At 34.0% G+C, this 21014-nt stretch overlaps 1 protein-coding gene across 1 annotated transcript in view; it reads left to right on the top strand.

The window, feature by feature from the left end:
* The window catches only part of NAV3 (neuron navigator 3), a 248795-nt gene that overhangs the window by 84702 nt on the left and 143079 nt on the right, over positions 1-21014 (top strand). The window contains exons 4-5 of the mRNA XM_053978007.1: positions 10751-10823; positions 13110-13287. Of these exons, the coding sequence (XP_053833982.1) occupies positions 10751-10823; positions 13110-13287 (251 nt within the window). The remainder of the gene's footprint in view (positions 1-10750; positions 10824-13109; positions 13288-21014) is intronic.

Raw genomic sequence — 21014 nt, 5'->3', positions numbered from 1 at the left:
ACATGGTTTGAAATGCAATGCTCAGGTACACTAGGAAAACTGAAAGCCTGAATATGAGTCTCTTTTAAAGATGTCTGGTTTAATCTGAATGGTTTTAATAACCTGTGATGTCAATTCAGGTTTTCTTGTCTTTTTCTTTAGGGCTTAGATCAATTTGAGTAAGTAATATGAAAACTAAACATAGAGGAAAACTAGTAACTTATATTCTCTAATGCATATCTTCCTAAGGAATTTAATTTCCAGCTGGAGGACCAGTCACATAACCTTAGTCCTACAGAAAACTCTGGGCTGTACTTTTAGAAGATGCTAATAACAAGTATTTTTTTATCCCATTTCATTTGATGAGCTCAATATTCTACAAATACTGTATATTCTCTAAATTCCATAACTATTCCCAGGGTAATATGAAAAATATGTCTAATTTAAAAAAACTTAGAATATTTATAAAATCAAAAGGCCAGATGGATAGGAGCAAACTTTTAGTGTCTCTCCTGCACAAGCTGTAGCATTATGACTTCTGGTGCAGTCAAGAGGGAGGGTTCAGAAAGCACACAGTGCATCTAGATGGATTCCAGTTGCAAAGTTCAAGAGATGGAAGTGAAATGCCTCATAGTTTACTTGTTTACTTATTTTTTAAAGGATTAATTCCGTCACTGCTTGTACTGCCCTTATTTCTAAAAGCTGCTTTTTTGAGTGAGCTGAATGAAGTTGCTATGCATTAAGTAGTGGTGAAGGAGAGAACTGGAATTCTTTCAAAGGTTTCATTAAATCTAATAAATGAAGACTCTGTTGTAGACTCTCTTTTCACCTAATGGAGAGAAGCTCCTCTGTTTTAAAGAAGCGTGCTTTTTCACATTGCCCTCCAGTTTTCAGAAGTTGTTAAGTTCCATAAATATTTAGACACTGGTACCTTGCTGACTCAGAAGTGTTGCATAATTTAAAAAATGATCATAAAAAGGCTCACTAGAGTAGAGCATTGCTTTAAGAAACACTGTGTTTAAACAGAGTTCTTTTTATCGTTGCCTTAAAAGAGGTCCTCCCAGGGTTGTATTTATCTTCAATTTTGTGTTCTTAGTGCTTGTATAAGGCTCTTTCATGGTGGTAGTGGCCTCAGGCCTGTAGAGGTGAGAGTCCTGAAGTAGCAAGTTATTTGCAGACAGTGGAAGAGAATTTTTGCCCTGATCCATTCTGCTGTGCAGCCATAAGCTTTCTAAGAAATTTGTGCAACATATTGAAATACATCCATGGTTTTCTGAGTTTGAACTCAGCACTATATTCCAATCAAAAATCAAAACCTTTCTTCTCACAATTTCTGTTATAGTAGTGCAAAAGCATTTCAGAAATAACCATTACTGTATTTTGTGCTTTACAATGTCTGCTGCAGAGACTACTGCATAAAAATGGGGAGAGCAAATGCAGACAAGACAAGAAACAGAAAGAAGCGTGAGTAAAAAAGTGGAGAAGCAAGCGCACACCATTATCACATCATTATCACACCATTCTCTTATGTGGTGGAGGGTTTTTGCTGTTTGTGGATAGAGCATTTTTTGGTTTTATATTCAAATGTCCAGCAGATGTTTATAATTATCTGTTTGGCAATCTAAAAAATCAGGATTAGGGTTGTTTTTTATTTAGAGTAACTAAATTATTCATTAACTTGCTGATGTGTACAGACAGAAGCAAACAAACTGTATTCTGTATTTGCCATTACAGAAATTATCTCACATTCACTCTCACATTCACTCTAAGGTTTCCAAGCACCAAGTTAGGAGCTAGGTGAAAAAATTGCAGCAGTAATTGTTGCTTTGGTGTTCCTGACAGGTCTGATGGTAATTTATGCCAGAAGGGATCCAATTCCCACTGTACCATTTTCTTAAAAACAATACACACCCCAGCTTATGCTTTGACCTCAGTAGTGACCTCATACATTCTTTTATCAGCAGGTCAGTACATATGTCTGTTGAATTCTCCAAGTTCTTGAGAAGTTAATTTGTTTTCACATTTCTGGGTTTACTGGTCATATTTCATGTTTGGACTGCACGTTGGAAGAATTTGATGTGCGTGTTCTTCAATTTCTGTTGGAAAAGGAAGTGGAAGCTATTTCAGTTTTAAATAAGATTGTCATTTTTTCCTCAAAAAATAACTAAAATAACTCCAGCATCGTTTCCTAAAAATTTTTGCCTGGGAGTCCTTCTGCATACCAGTAGTTATTATTCTCTAAGGTAAAATTCTCCCCAGATGCCTCCAGTAAATTAGTTTTTAATTTGCCTGTATGGTCTTATTGCAAAGTCAATGCTTAGTTTGGAACAGTTTTCTGGAATGAAGCTACATGGTTCACTGATAGATATTTTTATTAAGTTCTCCTTAAATTATTCTGTTGCAAATAAGGAGGAGTTTGCTACAAAAGAGTTAAGCTGAATGTGTCTGCATGTCAGTGTATTCTGCTTAACCCCCTTAAATGTGTCATAATTTTGATAGAAATATGGAATGTGCCTTAATCTAGGCACAGCAGTCAGCAGAATGCACGAAACATCTCCCAGCAGGACTGGTAACACCTGTTTTATCTGGGTGGGTTTTCTAATTTACACCACCCATGGAAACTTGACATTACCTTCCAGTGTAGTGGAATAACTTCTTGTGAGAAGTTATTCCAATAAGCTGCCATGGTAGGAGCTTATGGGAAATAAATTGCCAGAAAATAAATAACATGATTTTTGAGAGCTTGTTTATCTCCCGATTTTCCCTTTCTTCAAATTTCCCAATTTCTATGAGGAAAACTGAGAATCATGGCAAATTTCACTCAGTCTCAGCAGTCTGTGGCCAAGGGAACTGTGTAACATGCTGCCTGCCATACAAGCATCTTCCACAGAAACTGCAAATTTAAAACTAAGCAGCTTCTTCAGAAGAGTCCTTATAAGTTTTGCATTACTCTGGGCCACATTTCTTCCCATTGCATTTACTTTCAGATTTGGAAGAATTTGTGTGTATTCTCTGCTCTTCAAAGTGTCCTTATTATGTAGTATTACTAAAAAAAAATTATTACATAATGATACTTTGTACACTTTTTTCACAAGGAATCTTGATGGAAACATACAACTTTTAGACAATCTTGCTCAAAATTTAAAATCTGTAATTAATTTAGTATGAACACATTTATATGTTAACAAGAACATACAACAATGAATATGAAAGGGACAAGAAAGCAGATCTCTTATATAAATAACCAGCTTGCTTGTGATAGTTCAGTTAGAAAAATTACAAAAGGAGTCCATATGAGTCTATTGCACATAGAAACCCTATGAAACCCCACTCCTCAATTTGAAAAAGGATCCTCCCTTTTAGAATACCTATGAATCAGCTATTGTGGATAACATACAACATTACAGTGTAGTGGATAACATACCACATTTCACTGTAGTGTACGACCGTTCTGCAAGTAAAATTTCATGACAGCTTTTCACAGAAAGCAGGTAAATTGACAACAGTGTCAAATGGAATGGAGTACGTGGCATAGAAGGTGTTTCTTATAATGATTGAGGTTACTGATTGGTGCTTTCAAAATAATTGAAATAAATCTTACCATATGTTATAACAAATAAATCATAATTGCTTACGTTTTATGGATTAGATAAATTTTATTCCACAGGACATGTACAATTATGAAGACATTAGGGTTTTTTAATATTTTAATTATATTACCAGTTGTGCATTTTTCTGAAGAGATGAGCAGAATTTCAGATATGCTGAACATCTGTCTTATAGTGAAAAACAGGGAACTCACTACTGCATATTGTTTAAGCGATCATTTAAGAATCACCTTGAATCCCAAACAGTGTTGAATGGGCAGCATTTGAAGAATGGATAGGCAGATGGATAAGGACATTGGACTGGGTAATCCAGTTTTAATCTGGATTGTGCTTTTGACGTCTTCAGTTGGACCTCTTCAGAGTAAGTCAGCTATCAAAAACATATTTCTGCACTCAATACTCAGTCTTAAAAATCATAGTGTATATAGATATGTATAAAGCAAGCATGCTCATGAGTAGAGAGCAGTGTATTCAGTTATCACTGAATGGATGGAGCAAGTTCTTGACTTGATGTTTATTTTTTGGTGAAGAAAGTATTTGATAAATGTCCATTTGTACATAGTGAAAAAAAGTTAAATGTCCATCTGCCTAGTTTATGAAGCCTGGTTTATCAAGCCTGGTTTTGTTAAATAATCTGAATGATAAAACTGAGGATAAAAGCATGGCATTATAGAAGAGCAAACATTTTCTATTTCAGTTTCTCTGTCTTGTAACTTTTTAGCTCTTTGTTTTAAAGACTGGCAGAACATAAATACAAAACTAGTGAAACCAGCTGGGAAGAAAACCCCTAAGGAACAAAATTACAAAGCAAACTGAAAATCTGGGTGTTTCCCACGCGACAAGTAAGTTGTCAACAGGTCATGTGTGCAATGGTTGAGTCATTTAAGAACAGAAGGTGAAATAAACTTGTCCTTTTAAATCTCTGAGAAAACCTGTGGGCATAGCAGGTTGTGAAAGTTTATACATTTGGCCAAAAAATAGTCTGTTTAGGTAGTGTGTGTATGAAGATTAACCGTGTATTTGTGAGAGTGTACATGACCAATTCTCTTAGTGCTATTAGACACGGGAAAATCAGAGTTTAGGCCATTTCCACCTTGAAATACTTTTGCATCTCCCAGAGCATTCTGTATAGCTAAATCTATATGGAAAGTTTAGTTGTCTTACCAACTCCAATATGTACATAAAAAATGATTTTATTTACTCATGAAGACATCTTGGTTGCTTGCCTGAACCTCTGATCATTCTAGAACCTGCAATTGAGACCAGATCACTGGCACTTCACCTACTGAGTAAGCAACCAGAATTCAAAAGCTCATGCATCTCCTTAACATGACTGATTCCTGTTAAAATCAGACAAATAGTATCTTCTTTTACATTCTTTAAATTTTAATAATTTTATGCAACATGTGAATTGTAAATATTTAGAGTCCAGGTTGCTACCTGTGAGGCATGAATTTTATTTAATTTTGATTCTACTAGTGCTCCAGAACTTGAAAGGAGATGTGTAACAACAATAATATATTTTCTAATTCTGCATTTATTTAAATCCTCCACAAATTGTATTAGTGATGAATATCTGTCCATGCAAGAGGAAGATTCAAATGCATGTCTCCCAACTCAGGTTAATACTCTGAGGACATTTAGGAAGAAACATGCTGGTAAAATGTGTTTGAAATACAGTTATTGTGACACATACTATCTTGAACCATAATACCAATCTCAAAGGAGTACTATTTATTATTTGCAATTAAAAAGAAAAAAAAGAAGCACCAAATACTGAAGAGTTTGGTGAAGTTTCTGTTCTTTGGAAAGTGAGTATGTATGTGATTCTCTGGATTTCTGTGGAATACTATTTCCATGGATGTCCTTAATCAACCATTAGCAACGTTATGAAACTTCTACAGGGAAAATTCTTTGCCAGATTTTATCTGTGAATTGGGTCACGAATCCGAATGTCAAAACACACACACGGAACTGTGGAAGATAGCACAGAATGAAGTGCTAACAGAAATTATTGTTTTACTTTTGCTGCCAAAATAATCAAGAGTATTTAAGAGCATAGATTTATAGAAACTCTATGTGGTTATAATAATTTGTTGTTTTTATAAAGGTGTCCCATTCTTCAGGAAGAATCCAGCTCAAAGTAGACGAACAGTACTAACTTGTGTATCTATATGTTCTTGTAAGCTATATTGTCATAAACTTAATAAGAGGGAGTTAGTCAAAGCAAGGTATTTTTTGAACTTCTTATACACACAGAGAAACATAATGCTGTGTTAGTCATAGTTACATGTCTTTTGAGAATCCCACAATTAAATTTATTTTTACAAATGAAGAAAGTGTCTGTCAGACAAAGGAAATGAAAACTAATCTTGGCAACAGCAAAAATAGTAGGAATAAATAGACATATTCTACGTGTTGAGTCACTGGTGAGTACATCCCACAAATTAGCTCTTCCTGTTAGTCAGCTGGATATTAAGTACCACTACTATGCCAGTCCTCCAGTCTGATTTAGTGATTTATTTCTGATGATAAATTTCAAATACCTTTCACTCAAAAGCAGGTTACCCACTACAACGCAATATCATATGTGTCAACATATTTCCAGTGTATCTTCTTTGCATGCTTCCTAATCTATTAATATTATCAGAGATGTGACATTTCTGTTTATTTCTACATATGAACTGTATCCCCTTGTATATCAGTGTAAAAATATATTCAAGATCACTAATATTTATAGTGTTAGGTATCCCAGGTTCTTTTTTCATTATGCTATGTGTATGAATACTATCAAAAGGATCAGATTTATGAAGAAAGCTTAATATATTGTAAGCATTACCTATTAGGCTTAAATTAAAAAGTATCAAATGGTGTTATCTACCTGCTGATGCCCACAAATTAATTCCTAAATTATCATATTTGCCAAGTGCATCTTTACCCACAATGCTGGAGCTACATTTCAGAATTTGACATCATATCCTTGAGTTTTGATAAGGAGGTGATTAGGTTTCCAGATTAGGTTTTTGTTACCTCTGAAAAGAAATTTCATGTACTGTTGATTGACTTTCAGCATGGTTAATTGAATAGCTAAGTGGCAAATATTTATATGGCAATGAAGGTTTATTATATTGTTAATTATTTAACCTATTTACAGTTGTTAAAGTTTTAAAGTTTTAAAGTTCTGCCAATCAATGTGCTGCATTTATTCCACTCTTTTGAATCTTTAGTATAAAATAAGAGCCTTGGAATAAAATAAAAATCAGGGATTGACAGTGGTGGAGAACTTTATCAACAGCAACAGTCTGATCTTGGCAACATGTACCTGTACAAATAAATGTGCAAATTTGAGACTTTTCTCTGTCATGACATGTAAGACTTGGAGTCAATCTGTATATCCTGAATTCTGTACTGTAATGAGCGATATCTTCTGTTGCAATACCTTGTAGTTCTCATGATACAACTCACTATAATGATAAACATAATCTCTGCTATAAACTACTTTTTGCAAGCAAAATTCACTACAGAATTGTGGTCATATGTAAGGTACAAAATTTGTCTGGTGTCTGTGTTGTGTTACACCACAAAATCTTCAGCCATTGATATATAAGCAGCACAATTTTACACACACAGTGTCAGTTCTAGGAGGAGTTTACCCCAGTGAGTAACTACTTACATAAACATGGACTTCAAGAATTCATACCACTCTTGATTGAAACAGTACTGAAGAATGGAAGCTGCTTGAAATCTCTTGTAACTTTTGTAATTGCAAAATTACTCTCATCTGTGAGTGAGTTTGAAGAAAAAGTGTTTGGGGCTGCTTTGGTTTGAGTTCAAAGAATAACTGTGGTTTGCCAGGGCAAGAAGTAGGTAATTAAAGCAATATTTAGAGACACACTGAGAGCTTCAAAATGGGACAATTTTAAGGCTAGCATTTTCTAGACTGGAGTGGAAAGAAAGTGAAAATAACCCAAAAATGTATTAATGCATGTCTCGTTGAATCCCCTAAGAGTTTCTGAGAGTTGTACAGTAACTGCAGTTATTATCAGAGAACTGACTGCAAGAGTTGTTTTCTGACATTTTCAGGGTATTATGGGCTTGTGAGTTTGGCCACACCAAACTTGCTCAATTCACAAGTCAAAACAAGACTTTATTATAAGGCTAACAGTGCAACCCCAGTCTATTGTCTGAAAGTTGGCCACTGCTATTGCTTCATACACTCCTACCAAAAGGGTGACTTTGGACTCAGGGCTTCTGTTACACTTCTCTTGGTGAACTCTGAAACCAAACAGAAATTGCTTTGTAATTCTGTAGCATACTGAGTCATTGGTGTTAGTGGCAATGATTCGTTTTTTCTGAGAGTTTAAGAGACGTGACTGCAAAGACAAATGCTGTAAAAGTAAACACGTAAATTAACCAGGTGCTGTTTCTATAGGATATTATTTACTAAATGTATGTGAAGGTTTAGGTAATAGACTTATTATTTGCTATTATTTGGTATTGCAGATAGATATTGAGATGTTTTCACATTAGGGCTTAAATATTCTCCAGTGAACTAGGATTTTGTTATATCTGTGGTCTCCTGAACTACTGCAGAGGGGACATGCCCATTATCAAAAATTACTTGATTAAACTAGAATATGTGTTAGGAAATATTGTTCCAGTTATTTGAAGATGGGTGCTAATGATGTACTGTACTGATTTTTCTTTCTTTCTTTTTCTTTTTTTTTGCCCCTCCCTTCGGCTTCCAGTACTTACAGAGCAGAATTTCCCATCTTTGAAGCAATTGATACTGCATTATGGTTGATTTGAAAGTCCAAAGACACAATGAGTTATATCCCACCAAATCTTCATTTCTTTTCAATTTTCAGAGCACAAAAATTTCCATTCAAAGTTTTTTCTTACGTAGTTGACATTGTTTAAAGGTTGAGTAGAAATATTCTCTTCATGTGCACTATTTTCTCAACTGATGCAGGGATTTGGTTGAACCAGCCAAGTGCTTTGCCACTGCCACCAGGAGTGGCACCATCCGCCTTGTCCCGCCTTCCCACCTCCCCTTTCCTCTCCCAAACCACACTTTACTCAGGCTGGGACACACCCTCCCCTCTGCTGGCTCCTGCACTTATCTGGCTGCACGGGAAACTGGAATGACTGAAATCCCTTTGCCTTTTTGCTGGGTGAGTTCTCTGCGCGGAGCCAGCTCTTGGTGCACTCAGAGAAGCGCTGAAGCCCAGCAGCAGCAGGGCCCTCACACCTGGGAGGAAGAGGAGGTGAGGAAGAATCAGATCTTCCTATTTTAGCCCCAGCCAACTTGCAACTGATTTAGCTGTGTCACCTCTCTATGTATTAACAAAATTACCTAGGTAATTTGGGTTTTTTTCGTGGTGTAAAACTACATAAACATTTAAGAAAATGACCGTTAATGGCTGGGTTGCTGCAGACTGTGCTGGGCCAGAGCTGGAATAATCCCATTGATATTAAGATATTTATCCCACATTCTTAGCTGTGAAAATTGGTGACACCCACCAAACTGATATATGAAAACTTTATGGTAGACACCCCAGTCTTTTAGTAAATTTCATTAGTTTAACTGCAGACTTTGAGTTTTGGTTTTCTTCTGTAATTGACTCAGTAAAAACATTGTTTATCATTCACTGTAACTGTTAGCATGTCCTTTAAATCAAGGTTTGAAAAGACTTCTAAAAATATATTTAGTAGTGTATTGACCTTTATTGTCCTTGAAGAACACATCTGGCAAGTATTTATAAATTTACACATTTATACCCATGGATCAAGACAGTCTGTAGACTCGTAATTCATATTTCTAGGGTCAGTATTAAAAAGAATATTTATATCCCTTTAGCTATTACCATTTCCAGAGAACAATGGCAGAACTCCAATATAGAAAGATGTCTTTGATAGTCAAAGACTTTCCTAGGTGTGAAAAGATGCTGCCAAGGATGAAGTAGCTTTCATTCAAGGAGTGAATTTACCCCTTATGTTTTAATGGTTGAAAATCATTGACATGAGACTTTGTAAAATGTGTAAACATTCAAATAAAATAACTGGACTTGAGCTACTGCAGCTTTATGTTTTTAGTGTTGAATATTACTTGCTTTATTTTTAATATTCTCCAATGATAATAGGCATTTAAAACATTTAAAATATATTGTTCAATTTTTTTTTTGTGGTCCTAATTGCCTTGAAATAAATGCATCAACCTAAAAAAGTATTTTAAAATCAAACCTGTTGAAGCCACTTGAAACATAACACCTCTCTATACATAATTTTTCTGTTTTCATAGCAGCATATTTATAGACAAAGATAGTAATTTTTATGTTTATAGCTGATTATTCTTTCAGAGGTCCTGGAAGGACTGGGATAATCAGCTGAGGATGGTGACTCGAGAATGTTTTGGAACACCCTGTCTCCATCATCTATTAGACACATGAAAGCAATCTAATTCTGTGATTATTCATTTTAGAGGCAGATGTTTTATCCTTTTATTGATCTACATTTATGCTACATTTTTGTATGTAAGGCTCTTTGTGGTAGCTGTTGATTTCTTCTAAATCACCAAGAGAAGCCAGCACCATGTTCTTTACTAAGCAAAAAGTCTTCTGAGGAGCATAAACAATAAATAGATTAAATTTATTTATTGTATTATTTGAAGGAAAAAAAAACAGAGGAACAGCCACTAATGAGACTGATATAATTTTCACACAATCCTACGTCATCCCAAGCAAGTACCTTTATTTACACTGTTGGAGGTTTTTGCTTGTATTTTTTAGTAAACTCAGCTGCTCACATCTCCAGACATATATTCAGTGTCCAATTCTCTATGAGTGCTTTCACTGCTGCTTGTCTGTAGTATACGAAATCCAGTTTTATGTTAACTAGGTGGGTTGCTGAGTTGCCAGCATGCCATTCTGGATTGGGCATTTGTGAATTGTTTTTAAGCACCAAAGTGGACAATGAAAGCTTTATCTCGATTGCCCAATTAGCAGTAATCATTCTTGCTAAACTTTGATAAAGAGCTGTAGTATGCAATGAATGTAAAGTATTCATTCCTGAGCAGATTTTTTTGCTTTTTTTTTCCCTCTCCCAACATTTCTGTGTTTTGTAAAATAGTCTCATCCTGCTTGTTATTTCTATTCATGTTGCAGATTGAGAATGTTGATGTCTGCCTTAGCTTTCTGGCAGCCAGAGGTGTAAATGTCCAAGGTCTTTCTGCAGAAGGTAAGAGAAACAAATCATCAGAACAAATAACAAGATTTTCTTCTGAAAGCTGAATTTCTTAACACAAATCACTTGCACCTAAATACTAAGCTCCAGCTGTCTTGAACAGCATGCAAATATACATTAGTGATAACAAGTGAGAGAGTTTCCTTTTAATTTTCCCTTGAAATTGAACCAAGAAATGCAATGTTTATGAAGCTTGAGACAATGTTTTAAAACAATATTTTTTCAATGGTATTAATATTTTCATGTTACCTCCACAATATTAGATAGGCACAGAACTTCCTGAGCATACTTTTTTTTTTTAAACTTGTTCATATATTTGATTCAAAAGAGCAAACAAGAACATAAGAATCTTGCCCAGTTAAATAAACCCAGGGAAGACTATTTGTTTCAGCAAATTTATTATTAGTAGTAATGCTGTCCAGATGAGTCTGAAAATTATAGTATTCCTTTGATGTCTCCTATTAAGTCAAAGAGTGAATGGTTTTGCTGCTTCAGTTATTCTGCTGTATTAGTCACCTTAAAAGATTGCCTAATGTGGTTGCAACAAAATTAATAAATAAAAAACATTAAAAATACCAGTTGTCTTAATTATTATGTAATATTGCCTTGTTCATGTAAGAGGCAAGTTAATTAATAAAATGTATATGTCTTTGTCCTGTAGCAGTTCTGCAAGGTGCTGCTCACCTTTGACCTCTATGGCACCTGAAGGTAACAGGTCCAGAGATGCAACGCTGTATTTTTATTTTGCTTGTAGCACAACTAAAAGCTGGAAGGAATTTTTTTTCCAGAGATGATAATTTCAGTTGAATTCTAGAAGATTCATGGAGAAAAAATTTGGAAAGCTAACCACTATTTGATTTTTAAATTAACTCAGAATTACTGTCTTCTACCATCTGAACCTATCTAGGATTTTAAACATGCAACACAGACATGATATCTACTATCTATTCACCTTGATTGTCAAATTGTGAAACGCTCCCCTAGCGATTTAAGAGAACCTTTGTGTATATTTGTAGGTATCTTGTTGCAAGAGAATACTGAAAGTTTGCATGCTCTCATTCACCTCAAAGCTATTTAGAACCAGAATTTCTAGAGCAGCCTATTTTTACTTTCATATAAAGTATGAATTAAATGTGTGAATAGCATGGATTTATTTTATGAGGATACTCATCATTCTTTAGTACCTTGACATAGTGCATAACATACTTTCTATACTTTATAAAATCTGTCTGCATTCTGTAATGTCTTTATTCCCACCTTTGTTTTGCTTTGGAAAATAATTTTAATATATTTAACTTAATATATTAAATTCATATACTACTAAGAGAAATAATACTACATAGGACTAAATCCAAGGACTATGATTTAAAATGCTCTTTATTCTTTAAAACCAAATTTTAACATTTAGTGCTGAAGTAAGATTAAAATTAATTCTGCTGTTATGCAGTTGGTCATGAATCTGGAGTAAATCCACTACTATCTTCATAATTATGTTCTTCAAAGTACTGCAGAGGTGTGATTTCCTTAAATATACCATTTTTACTGTGTGTAATCCTGAATATTACAATTCTTTAGGGGGAGAAGAAATTGAGTTTCTTGTAATAAGTTTTGGCAAATGTAGAATCATGTAATTTGAAAGTTCAGAGATGTAATCATGAGCATTACAGTCACCTTTTTGAAAAACAACCTTCCATTTATTTTCTCCTCTCATGTTTCCTGCATACATCTGTATGAATGGATATGTGCTCACTGACAAGAACCATTACCATATAGTCTTTTTGATTTTTCCAGAACTCACTGTTTATTACCAATGTGCACAGAATTTGCTCCAAGAGGAAAAAGAGTAATTTAAAGTCATGAGGTTTGACAGGATGTATATTTAACACTAGAAAGAATTCAGATTTTTCTGAATGAGCTTTTCCTTAATGAGAATATTTGTACTTTGTTGGGACAGGAGTATTCATTTCAGAATATGTGCCTTATTTAAGGTTGAATATACTCTTGTTTATGACCATGCAAATGACTCATCATGAAGGCATTGTAGAGATAGGTTTCTATTGCAACACTGACATGTAAAAAAACCAAAAATTATATTTAAAAATATACTATCAGTGACTCCTAAAATATCTCTGATATTACAGGTAAATTAAGAGATATAAGACATAAACATGTATAACTATAGGTATGTACAGACATATTTTAGTATGACTTTTACAAAACTGAAGTCTAAAAACAAAGTGTTTTCACTTCCTTTTCTCTTTATTTTTTTTTTTTTAATAGAAATAAGGAATGGAAATTTGAAAGCCATTTTAGGGCTGTTTTTCAGTTTGTCTCGGTACAAACAGCAGCAACATCATCATCAGCAGTACTACCAGTCTTTGGTGGAGCTACAACAGCAAATCCCTTCGACTCCAGCTGAAATAAGCCAGTCCAAAATGCACCAAGATATGCAGTCAAGGTAGGTTAAAAAGTTATTTTTTCTCCGGTGTAAAAGATTTTTATTTTTCTGTTTGAAAAAGATGAAATTTTGTATAAAAAATAGGCCATTTGATTTTTTTTTTTAGCTATTTACACTGTGGTTTCAATATGTTTTTTGATAGTAAGCCCTCTAGAGTAGAGTTAGAGTAAGAGCAGAGAACAATACCAATTAGTTTTAGTTCCAATTTCAGTTAATTGGAACTAAAAATTAGGGCTTTCTTTTACTTTATTATTAATTTTTCTGCCCATTGCACAATAAGAGGCTGCTAGCACACCATGTGGTTAGTTGGTTAGTATACTGGTTATTTTCATGTTTTCTTCACATACCCAGTTCCACATATAAATGTAAAATTTCCAATAATTAACAAAACAGATGGGGAAAAGGCAAAATTAATACTTTCATTTGTTATAAACTCTTTTTATCCCCACACATTCTGATTTTTGAGGGCCTAATTCTGTTTGAATGTTTTTTTACAAGGGAGAAGAAATAGCTTAAATCTAGTTGTTTCTTTTAAGGGGGCAGTTTTTATTTAGTTTTAAGAACTAAATGAACAATGGTTGCTGTAATTCAGCAATCATTGGAACCCAGTAATTGCTGAATTGCATTGCTTTCAGACTGCATCTGAAGACATATTTTCAGAAGGTATTTGCTTGAAGGCTGCTACAGAAGAATGAGTTTGAAACACAAATATCTGTTTAAATGGAAAGACTATTAACAGTGGATATTTTATTGGGGAAGTTTAAAAAAAAAGTCAACTGTAGATCTTCATGAAGAGTTTTGTCTATTGCTTTGTTGGGTTTAGTACTTGTTCCATTTTTTATATCCTTGTTTAAAATGTTCTTGTGGACTTACTGAACAACTGCATGTCGAGAATTTGGTAAGTCAATGATCTAGATTGGATTAAAAGTATCAGACTAATATATTGAGATTCTGGTTCTTAAGTCCATTGATATATAAATTACACTTTCATGTATATAATAAACATATTTCTTCTTCAATGGACGAAGCTTTAACACTTCAACCTGATAGAAATCTGTATCTTGCAACTAGAAATGTTTTAAAAATATGTTTTGGAGGAAAGTGTTGCTAATAGAATTTTAATTACTTCATTTGATGCAAAAATTAAGATACATATGTTTGGCTGGGGCATTATGAAGTGAAATGCTTTTATTTCCTCTGCTGCTGAAAATTAATGTCTTTGAAGGTTTTCCCTGTGAAGTATACTATTAACATGTAACCTAAGAAATTATGGTGGGGTCCTAGAAGAGTCTGACCATTCTCAACATTTTCCAAAGCTGAATTTCTCCTTTATGGAGCATATTTAATACTGCATGAGAGACAATAACATCTTGTTATTCAGGAATCAAGTGTTCACAGCTTTTACTTTTTTACTTTTTTTCTGAAGTGCTGTTGATAAAACAAGCTGTTTTATCCTTTCATAGTAAATGTTAATCTTTACAGCTATTTATTATTACACATTTATTGTGCAAGTATGTATTTTTTATTACCATGTTGCAGTTCTGAATATGATTTTTAAAATTCTTGATTCTCTCTGTTTTCTAACATTTGTACCGTAACTGTGGAAGGGTCTGGTATGCAGAAGCCTTAAGGCAGAAAATCCCTTATGTTGTATATTTTGGAAAAAATATTTGGCAAATGCACATAACAGAATAGTTTCCATTAGATTGACCTGTGGTCTTTTATTACCTAAAAATAGTTCTTTCAGATTTTTGAAAGGAGCAAGAAAAATTATCGTATTATTATGGCAGAAGCCAGATAATGAATGTAGCTGCTAACACATGTATGGGACGTTCATCTTTTTTCAATAATGGCAAAATGCTTCGAAGTTAATTGGAGAAAATTTTCAAGGATATTGTGAAGATCATCTTCTTATACTATAGGTATTTTATTTTACTGGGAGACTCACACATATTTACTTTGCTATACACCTGAGAAATAAAAATGTCTTTTTGACACACTGTACATTTAAGTGCATTTGATATCCATGTGCTTGTATGTGTGCCTACATGTAAGCAAAAGCAAAAAATATACACTGAAAAAGGTCGGTGCTTTTTATAGATTTTATAATTTTTTTTAAATCTTCAGTAATCAGTTACATTTCATTTGTACTTTAAGTATTTGAAACTATGTATTCGTTTATATTAATAACTAAGGTTATTTTAGGTTAGAGTATTCTATGAGAAAAGTTATTGCTTCATTGCTTCCAGCTAATGTATACTAAGCATATTGTGTAATTTCAACTTTATTTCCTAGAAGGTAAAAAGCTGTTGTATTTTCTTTATTAAACAAATATGAGAAGATGATGCCCTTCACTTTTTCCAAGAGAAAGACAGATTATACATAGGAAGGCAATACCTCTGAGAAGTCACATGGAAAATAGTCAGAATACAGAGTTTGAGGAAGACCGAGAAAGTTTTGTCTTTGTATGTGCAGGGCTATCATCTAACTCTCCTAATTTAACAGACTGGTCCTGCTGGTGATGGTAGTGATGATGATGATGATGATGGTGATGGTACTCATCCCCATTTCCAGGTTATGATGTCCTCAGTAATGATCAATGTCTGTGATCATTACTGTGTCTGAATGTTTCCACATGCCACTGAAGACAAGGTACTTTATACAGTGTTTGAGCCCTTTATCAACAAAAACTGAAACAGGTACCAAATTATATTAGGTCTCTACAGTTTTCATACACAGGTTGTTTTGTTAAGGTAAACAAACAGAAGCCCTGGGGGAAGGTTATAATCAGAATATCACAGGACTGGGTGGATTAGATTTGTGCAGAAATGGAGAATTCAGGAGACTAGTTGTCCTTGTGTGACTAGGAGACAACACAGACCAGGAATGTAATTAAACCAATTTCAGGAGGAACCTGTCTTTCCTAAGTGCAAAGTTTGCATGGGAGGATAATGAATCTCCTTTCACAGGCTCCTGACAAAGTTATCCAAAATCAATCAGTGTGGCAATACTCTTAACATACTGATTCCCATGTAAGCTGTCTGTGACCAATGTCAGAATTGTGAAAGCTGTGTATACAGAAGGCAAACAAGATTCTTCTTGTGAAAGAGTGCTACTTGCCTATCGAGTCCTATGGCCAACAGCAACATTTCAAATTAAATGTAAAAGGAAGGAAGAGAGTTGATTCATGATAAGTGAAATTGCCTTGCAAAAAGCATACTTTCTTTATGGAAGATCATAGTTTTGTACCAGTAATTATAAAAACTCTGAAATTATTAGACTATTAGCGAAAAAATTTGTGTCGAATAAATAGTAACCAAAGGCAAAGAATAGTTTTACATGTGATTTTTGATTTCTTTTTACCCTAAAATATCCTTTATTCTTCCACAACTAACTGTGGGAATTGAATATTTTGAAATCTGAAGTTGGCACTTCACTCTTTCCTTATGACTTTATTCAACTCTGAGATTTATATTAAAAAATGCAGTGCTGGTGGCCTTATTTATATCTGTCAGTACAGATAGATGACAACAATGGCTACATTATATTTTTATGCTTTGCTTTGGTAGTGGATTCCATTATCAGAGCAATACATCTGTGGTGATGATCTTTCAACCACCCAGATACTAAGAGAAAACACATGTGGATGAAAGAAGTTCTGTCTCATTTACAGATTAGACAGTAACTAATTTCAGTAAGCTGTCAGAAAAATTCCCCTAGACGGACAAGCTATTTTATCATGTACAGAAATGATGAGCACAGCTTGAGGTCCAGATGGATTTTGTTAAATTTGTTATATTAAAAGTGCACCCTGGTTTTCCTGAGTATATAAACAAAGTTAGGTAGCTGATTTCTGCAGGCAGTTGCATATATAACTACTGCAAGGAGCAGGGTTTCATGTTGCCTGCTGCTAAGAAGTACTAGAGAAGAAACTAAGCATACTGGACACAGAGCTTGTGCTGTGTGAAATACAGTAATGAAAATGCAGTGGTTATGATTATGAACTGAAATAGATCCATGTCAGAATAGTGGGAATCTGCATAGCAATCTTGATTACATCACTCTGTTTAGAAAAAGGTCTTCATTTAAATATTCAGAAGGTTTAAAATAGGGTTACAGCAGTCTACACCAAGTACATTGCACTGACATAGGCTAGAAAATGGAAGGTGTACATAGTTGTGTGTGTTTGTTGGCTAATATATAGGAAAGTGATGAAAGAAGTCCCTTTGCTGTCCTTAACTCATGCCATTGCTAGTCAACTTGGTTTTGGTGAAGGGAAAGAGGCAGGTCCTGCTTTCCCCACTGTGGAATCACTAATTCTGAAGAGAAGAAAAGTTAGGAAAATATTTTTTCTTCTTTCTGTTCTCTGTTTGCTAGTAAGGATCTAAGTGCTATTAATCTCATGTATTTTTATATGTCTGGGAGATAATGCAGAAGGAGTTTCTTAATGTGATTGTTCCAGGATCTGCAGGAAGCTGACTTTTAAATGGCCCTTAGGTATTTAATTTTATTTTAACCTTTTATTTTACTTTGCAAATCAGCTGTGGCTCCATTTTTTTCTACTCCCCAAAGATGCAATCATTACCGTCCTCAAGGTTCCAAATCACAGAAACTTCAGAAAGGAAGTTCTGTCATCATATTTGTCCTGCAGTCCAAGTAAATAAAGCATTTAGTGTTCTCAGTGGCAAATGACTAACCTGTCTAATAACCTTCACACAGAAAAGATAGAACAAAGCAGTAGTAAGAACGTATTTTTCATATACTTCTTCCATGTAAACCATCCTCTCTAAGAAGATATCTAATAACATTTTTTCAGCTTAAAATAATGGGGGAAAGGGTGTTTCAAAGTGACATTCAGGTTCTAAAATAAATGGTCTTTTCTATAATTATAATACACCACTCTATTGCATGCCTAGAGAGAAAATAAAAAATGTAAATTAAAAAGCATTTTAGTCTCTTAATAGCATTTCAGATTTTTTTAAACTGTTCATCCTATATTGACCGTTTCACCACCAGTCCTTCATAAACTGCTTGTATCTTTTACCTTCTTACTTATTTCTGTGGGCTGGATCCTTCAAACTTGTCCTTTACTGATTGGTATCTCCCCTTGTTTGTTGCACAGAGTTTTTTCTCCTTGTGAAGTACCTGATGTATGTTTGAACACTTTCTTTGGGAACCTGTGGCATGCAGTTACCCTGGGTTCTTCTGTTCAATTTACCTCTGCTCAAGAACAATAATTTTTCCCTGCCTCTTCTGCTGTTTGCAGTTCAAAATGCTACTGTCAGCTTTTCTCATTATCTGTTCTTGCAGTTTCAAAAGAGTGTTTTAAATTAGTTTAGTGGAAATTTTAATTTTGTACATTTCAGATACATTGTTGGGCCTGTGTCACCCTTGCCACTCATTACTTTTTATATGTCAGTTTTGATGCACTTGGACCATAACTTTCACTGTTGCTAATCCAGATCATGTAGAATTTAATGGGAAGTGTTTCATTCATCCTTGTAGCACTTGAATCCAATCTTTTATATATTTCCTTCAGAAGGAATAGAAGCTTTATAATTAAGTTATTTTCCCTTCAGACATTCTTTGTTGCTCTACCCTCACTTTCTACTGAGATTCATTAGAGTCTCTCATTCTCTGAAAATGAAATCTGATGCAAATGTCCATACATGTATTACTTCCTAGGACCTGCCACCAATTTAATTCTGACATCTTGTGAGCATTGGAGGTTGCCTATAATTATTTGTATATGGCAAATTAAATTTCAATACCTGTAAAATGCAAGGCTAGCCATATTAAATTAGCATAGTCTTCATTCTTTTTTTTTCTTTTTTGTCAGATGATAGGTAAAAAACCTATTATGAAGCAAAATGTTCTTTCTTTGTTCCTATTTATTCCTTAATAAATTCCTTGATATCAACATGTGATCCAGTCTTTTCCTTGCATTTTTACATTAATTTAAGTCATAGTTTTATACTTGCACTGTTATTTTCTTTGCTTCTGTCAGTCCTTTTTATCATCTGTTGTATCTTACTATTTTCACAGGTTGTGCAACAAATTTGATATTCTACATATTGTGGTTTTCCAGGTGTCAGTTAATGAAATAATATTACAGATGGAAGCTGCTGTGAAGAAGATTACTTCCTCTTTTAATTTACCAAAAGAACTCCAAAATAAAAATCCATATAAATTTCAAAGAAGCATAGGCAGTGCCGTTTGGCAATCATTGCCTTTGGAAAATATATTAAATAGAAGTGAAAAAAAAAAGGGGTTTTATATTTATAATTCACTAGACTTACAAGAATTTATTTGTGTTTTGAAAATACTTAAGGGAAAACAGCTGAACTGTCAGTAGAATCTTTTGTATTTTCTTTATATTACAAAGGTCTTTACCATTTTAAAGTCAATGGGGAATCCGAACAAAACGCTTAAAAATTTATTTTACTACTGTCAATAGAAACAGTTAACCATATGATAATTTTTTGACTGCAGTCCCAGCCATACATTAGAATGTGTTATGAATGTGGACTTTCTGGAAATCTATGCAAAGATTCAAGAGATAATTAACATAGATTTGAAGAAGTAAACGCAACAACATTTCTGTCACCTCCATTTCCTCTAGGAAAAAACTTTATTACAGTTTTATTGTATTAAACGGTGAAGTAGAATGGTGACATATGATTTTGTGCAGATACTCTGATATAATTTTGTTCCAGTATAAGATTATAAATGGTGTGGAGATAAGGTCATAAAATGGTGCAATTGGTCCCTAAGGGTCTAATCCTAGTTCTGGCAGCACACTGTAATCCACTTGTCTAATTTGTTCAGAGAGAACAAATTCAAAGAGATGTTATTTTAGGTGTGCTGCAGGTTAGGTTAAGCACAGTAGCGAAGTAGCGCAGTGTCCTAAACCACAACACAGAGTTACTGCTAGATATCCATTTTGTTTCTTTAATGTTGTGGTTCATGTACTCTTTCATTAAATTCCACAAAATACTTATACTACAATATAGGGGCAAAAGCAGAAAAAGCTATGATCACTGTGTATTCTTTCTTATTAAAAGGCTCTGTATTCTGCAGGAACATAAACACTGCCGCAAAACTAGGTTATCTGCATTTTGGTTTATGACTTGTGAACAATAGGAAAACATTGAAAACATTATTTTACTTGTACCTTCAAGCATGAATCATTTGGAGACAGACTACTTGAATAAGATGCCAGAAGTTCAAAGAGCGGAAAGGAGAAATGTCCAAATAATTTAGAACAGATGACAGGGTATGCGCTAGAACTGCCTGAGCCATAGACATTTCCTCTTGTCAATGAAAAAAAAATAAAGTTATTTATGCGTTAAATATATAATATACCACTATTTATAGATAATATACCTTTATCCAGAAAATACACATTCATAAATAACATTTATATAAATGTTAGATGTTTATTTATTTATAAATAAATAAATATATATAAGTATATAGGTATAGGTATAGATATGTGTAGCTATGTAAATACATACGTGTAGATATGGCCATATATTAATTCACCAAGGCTGGACTAAAAAGGGAAAATAAATGTCTGAAAAATATGGTTTGTACAAAAAATCAAGGGTTTTTTTTTGTTTCTTCCTCAGTGCTCCTTGAAAGTGCATATGGGGAATCAGGGATCTTCTACCTGCCCAAACTGTTTGGTAGGGTGAGGGCTTGGAAAGTTTTGTTTCCTGTGGCAT

This window comes from Vidua macroura, chromosome 5, assembly GCF_024509145.1.
Source record: "Vidua macroura isolate BioBank_ID:100142 chromosome 5, ASM2450914v1, whole genome shotgun sequence".
NCBI lineage: Eukaryota > Metazoa > Chordata > Aves > Passeriformes > Viduidae > Vidua > Vidua macroura.
The sequence above is the reverse complement of the archived record's forward strand: the minus strand, read 5'-3'. Positions and strand labels throughout refer to the sequence as shown.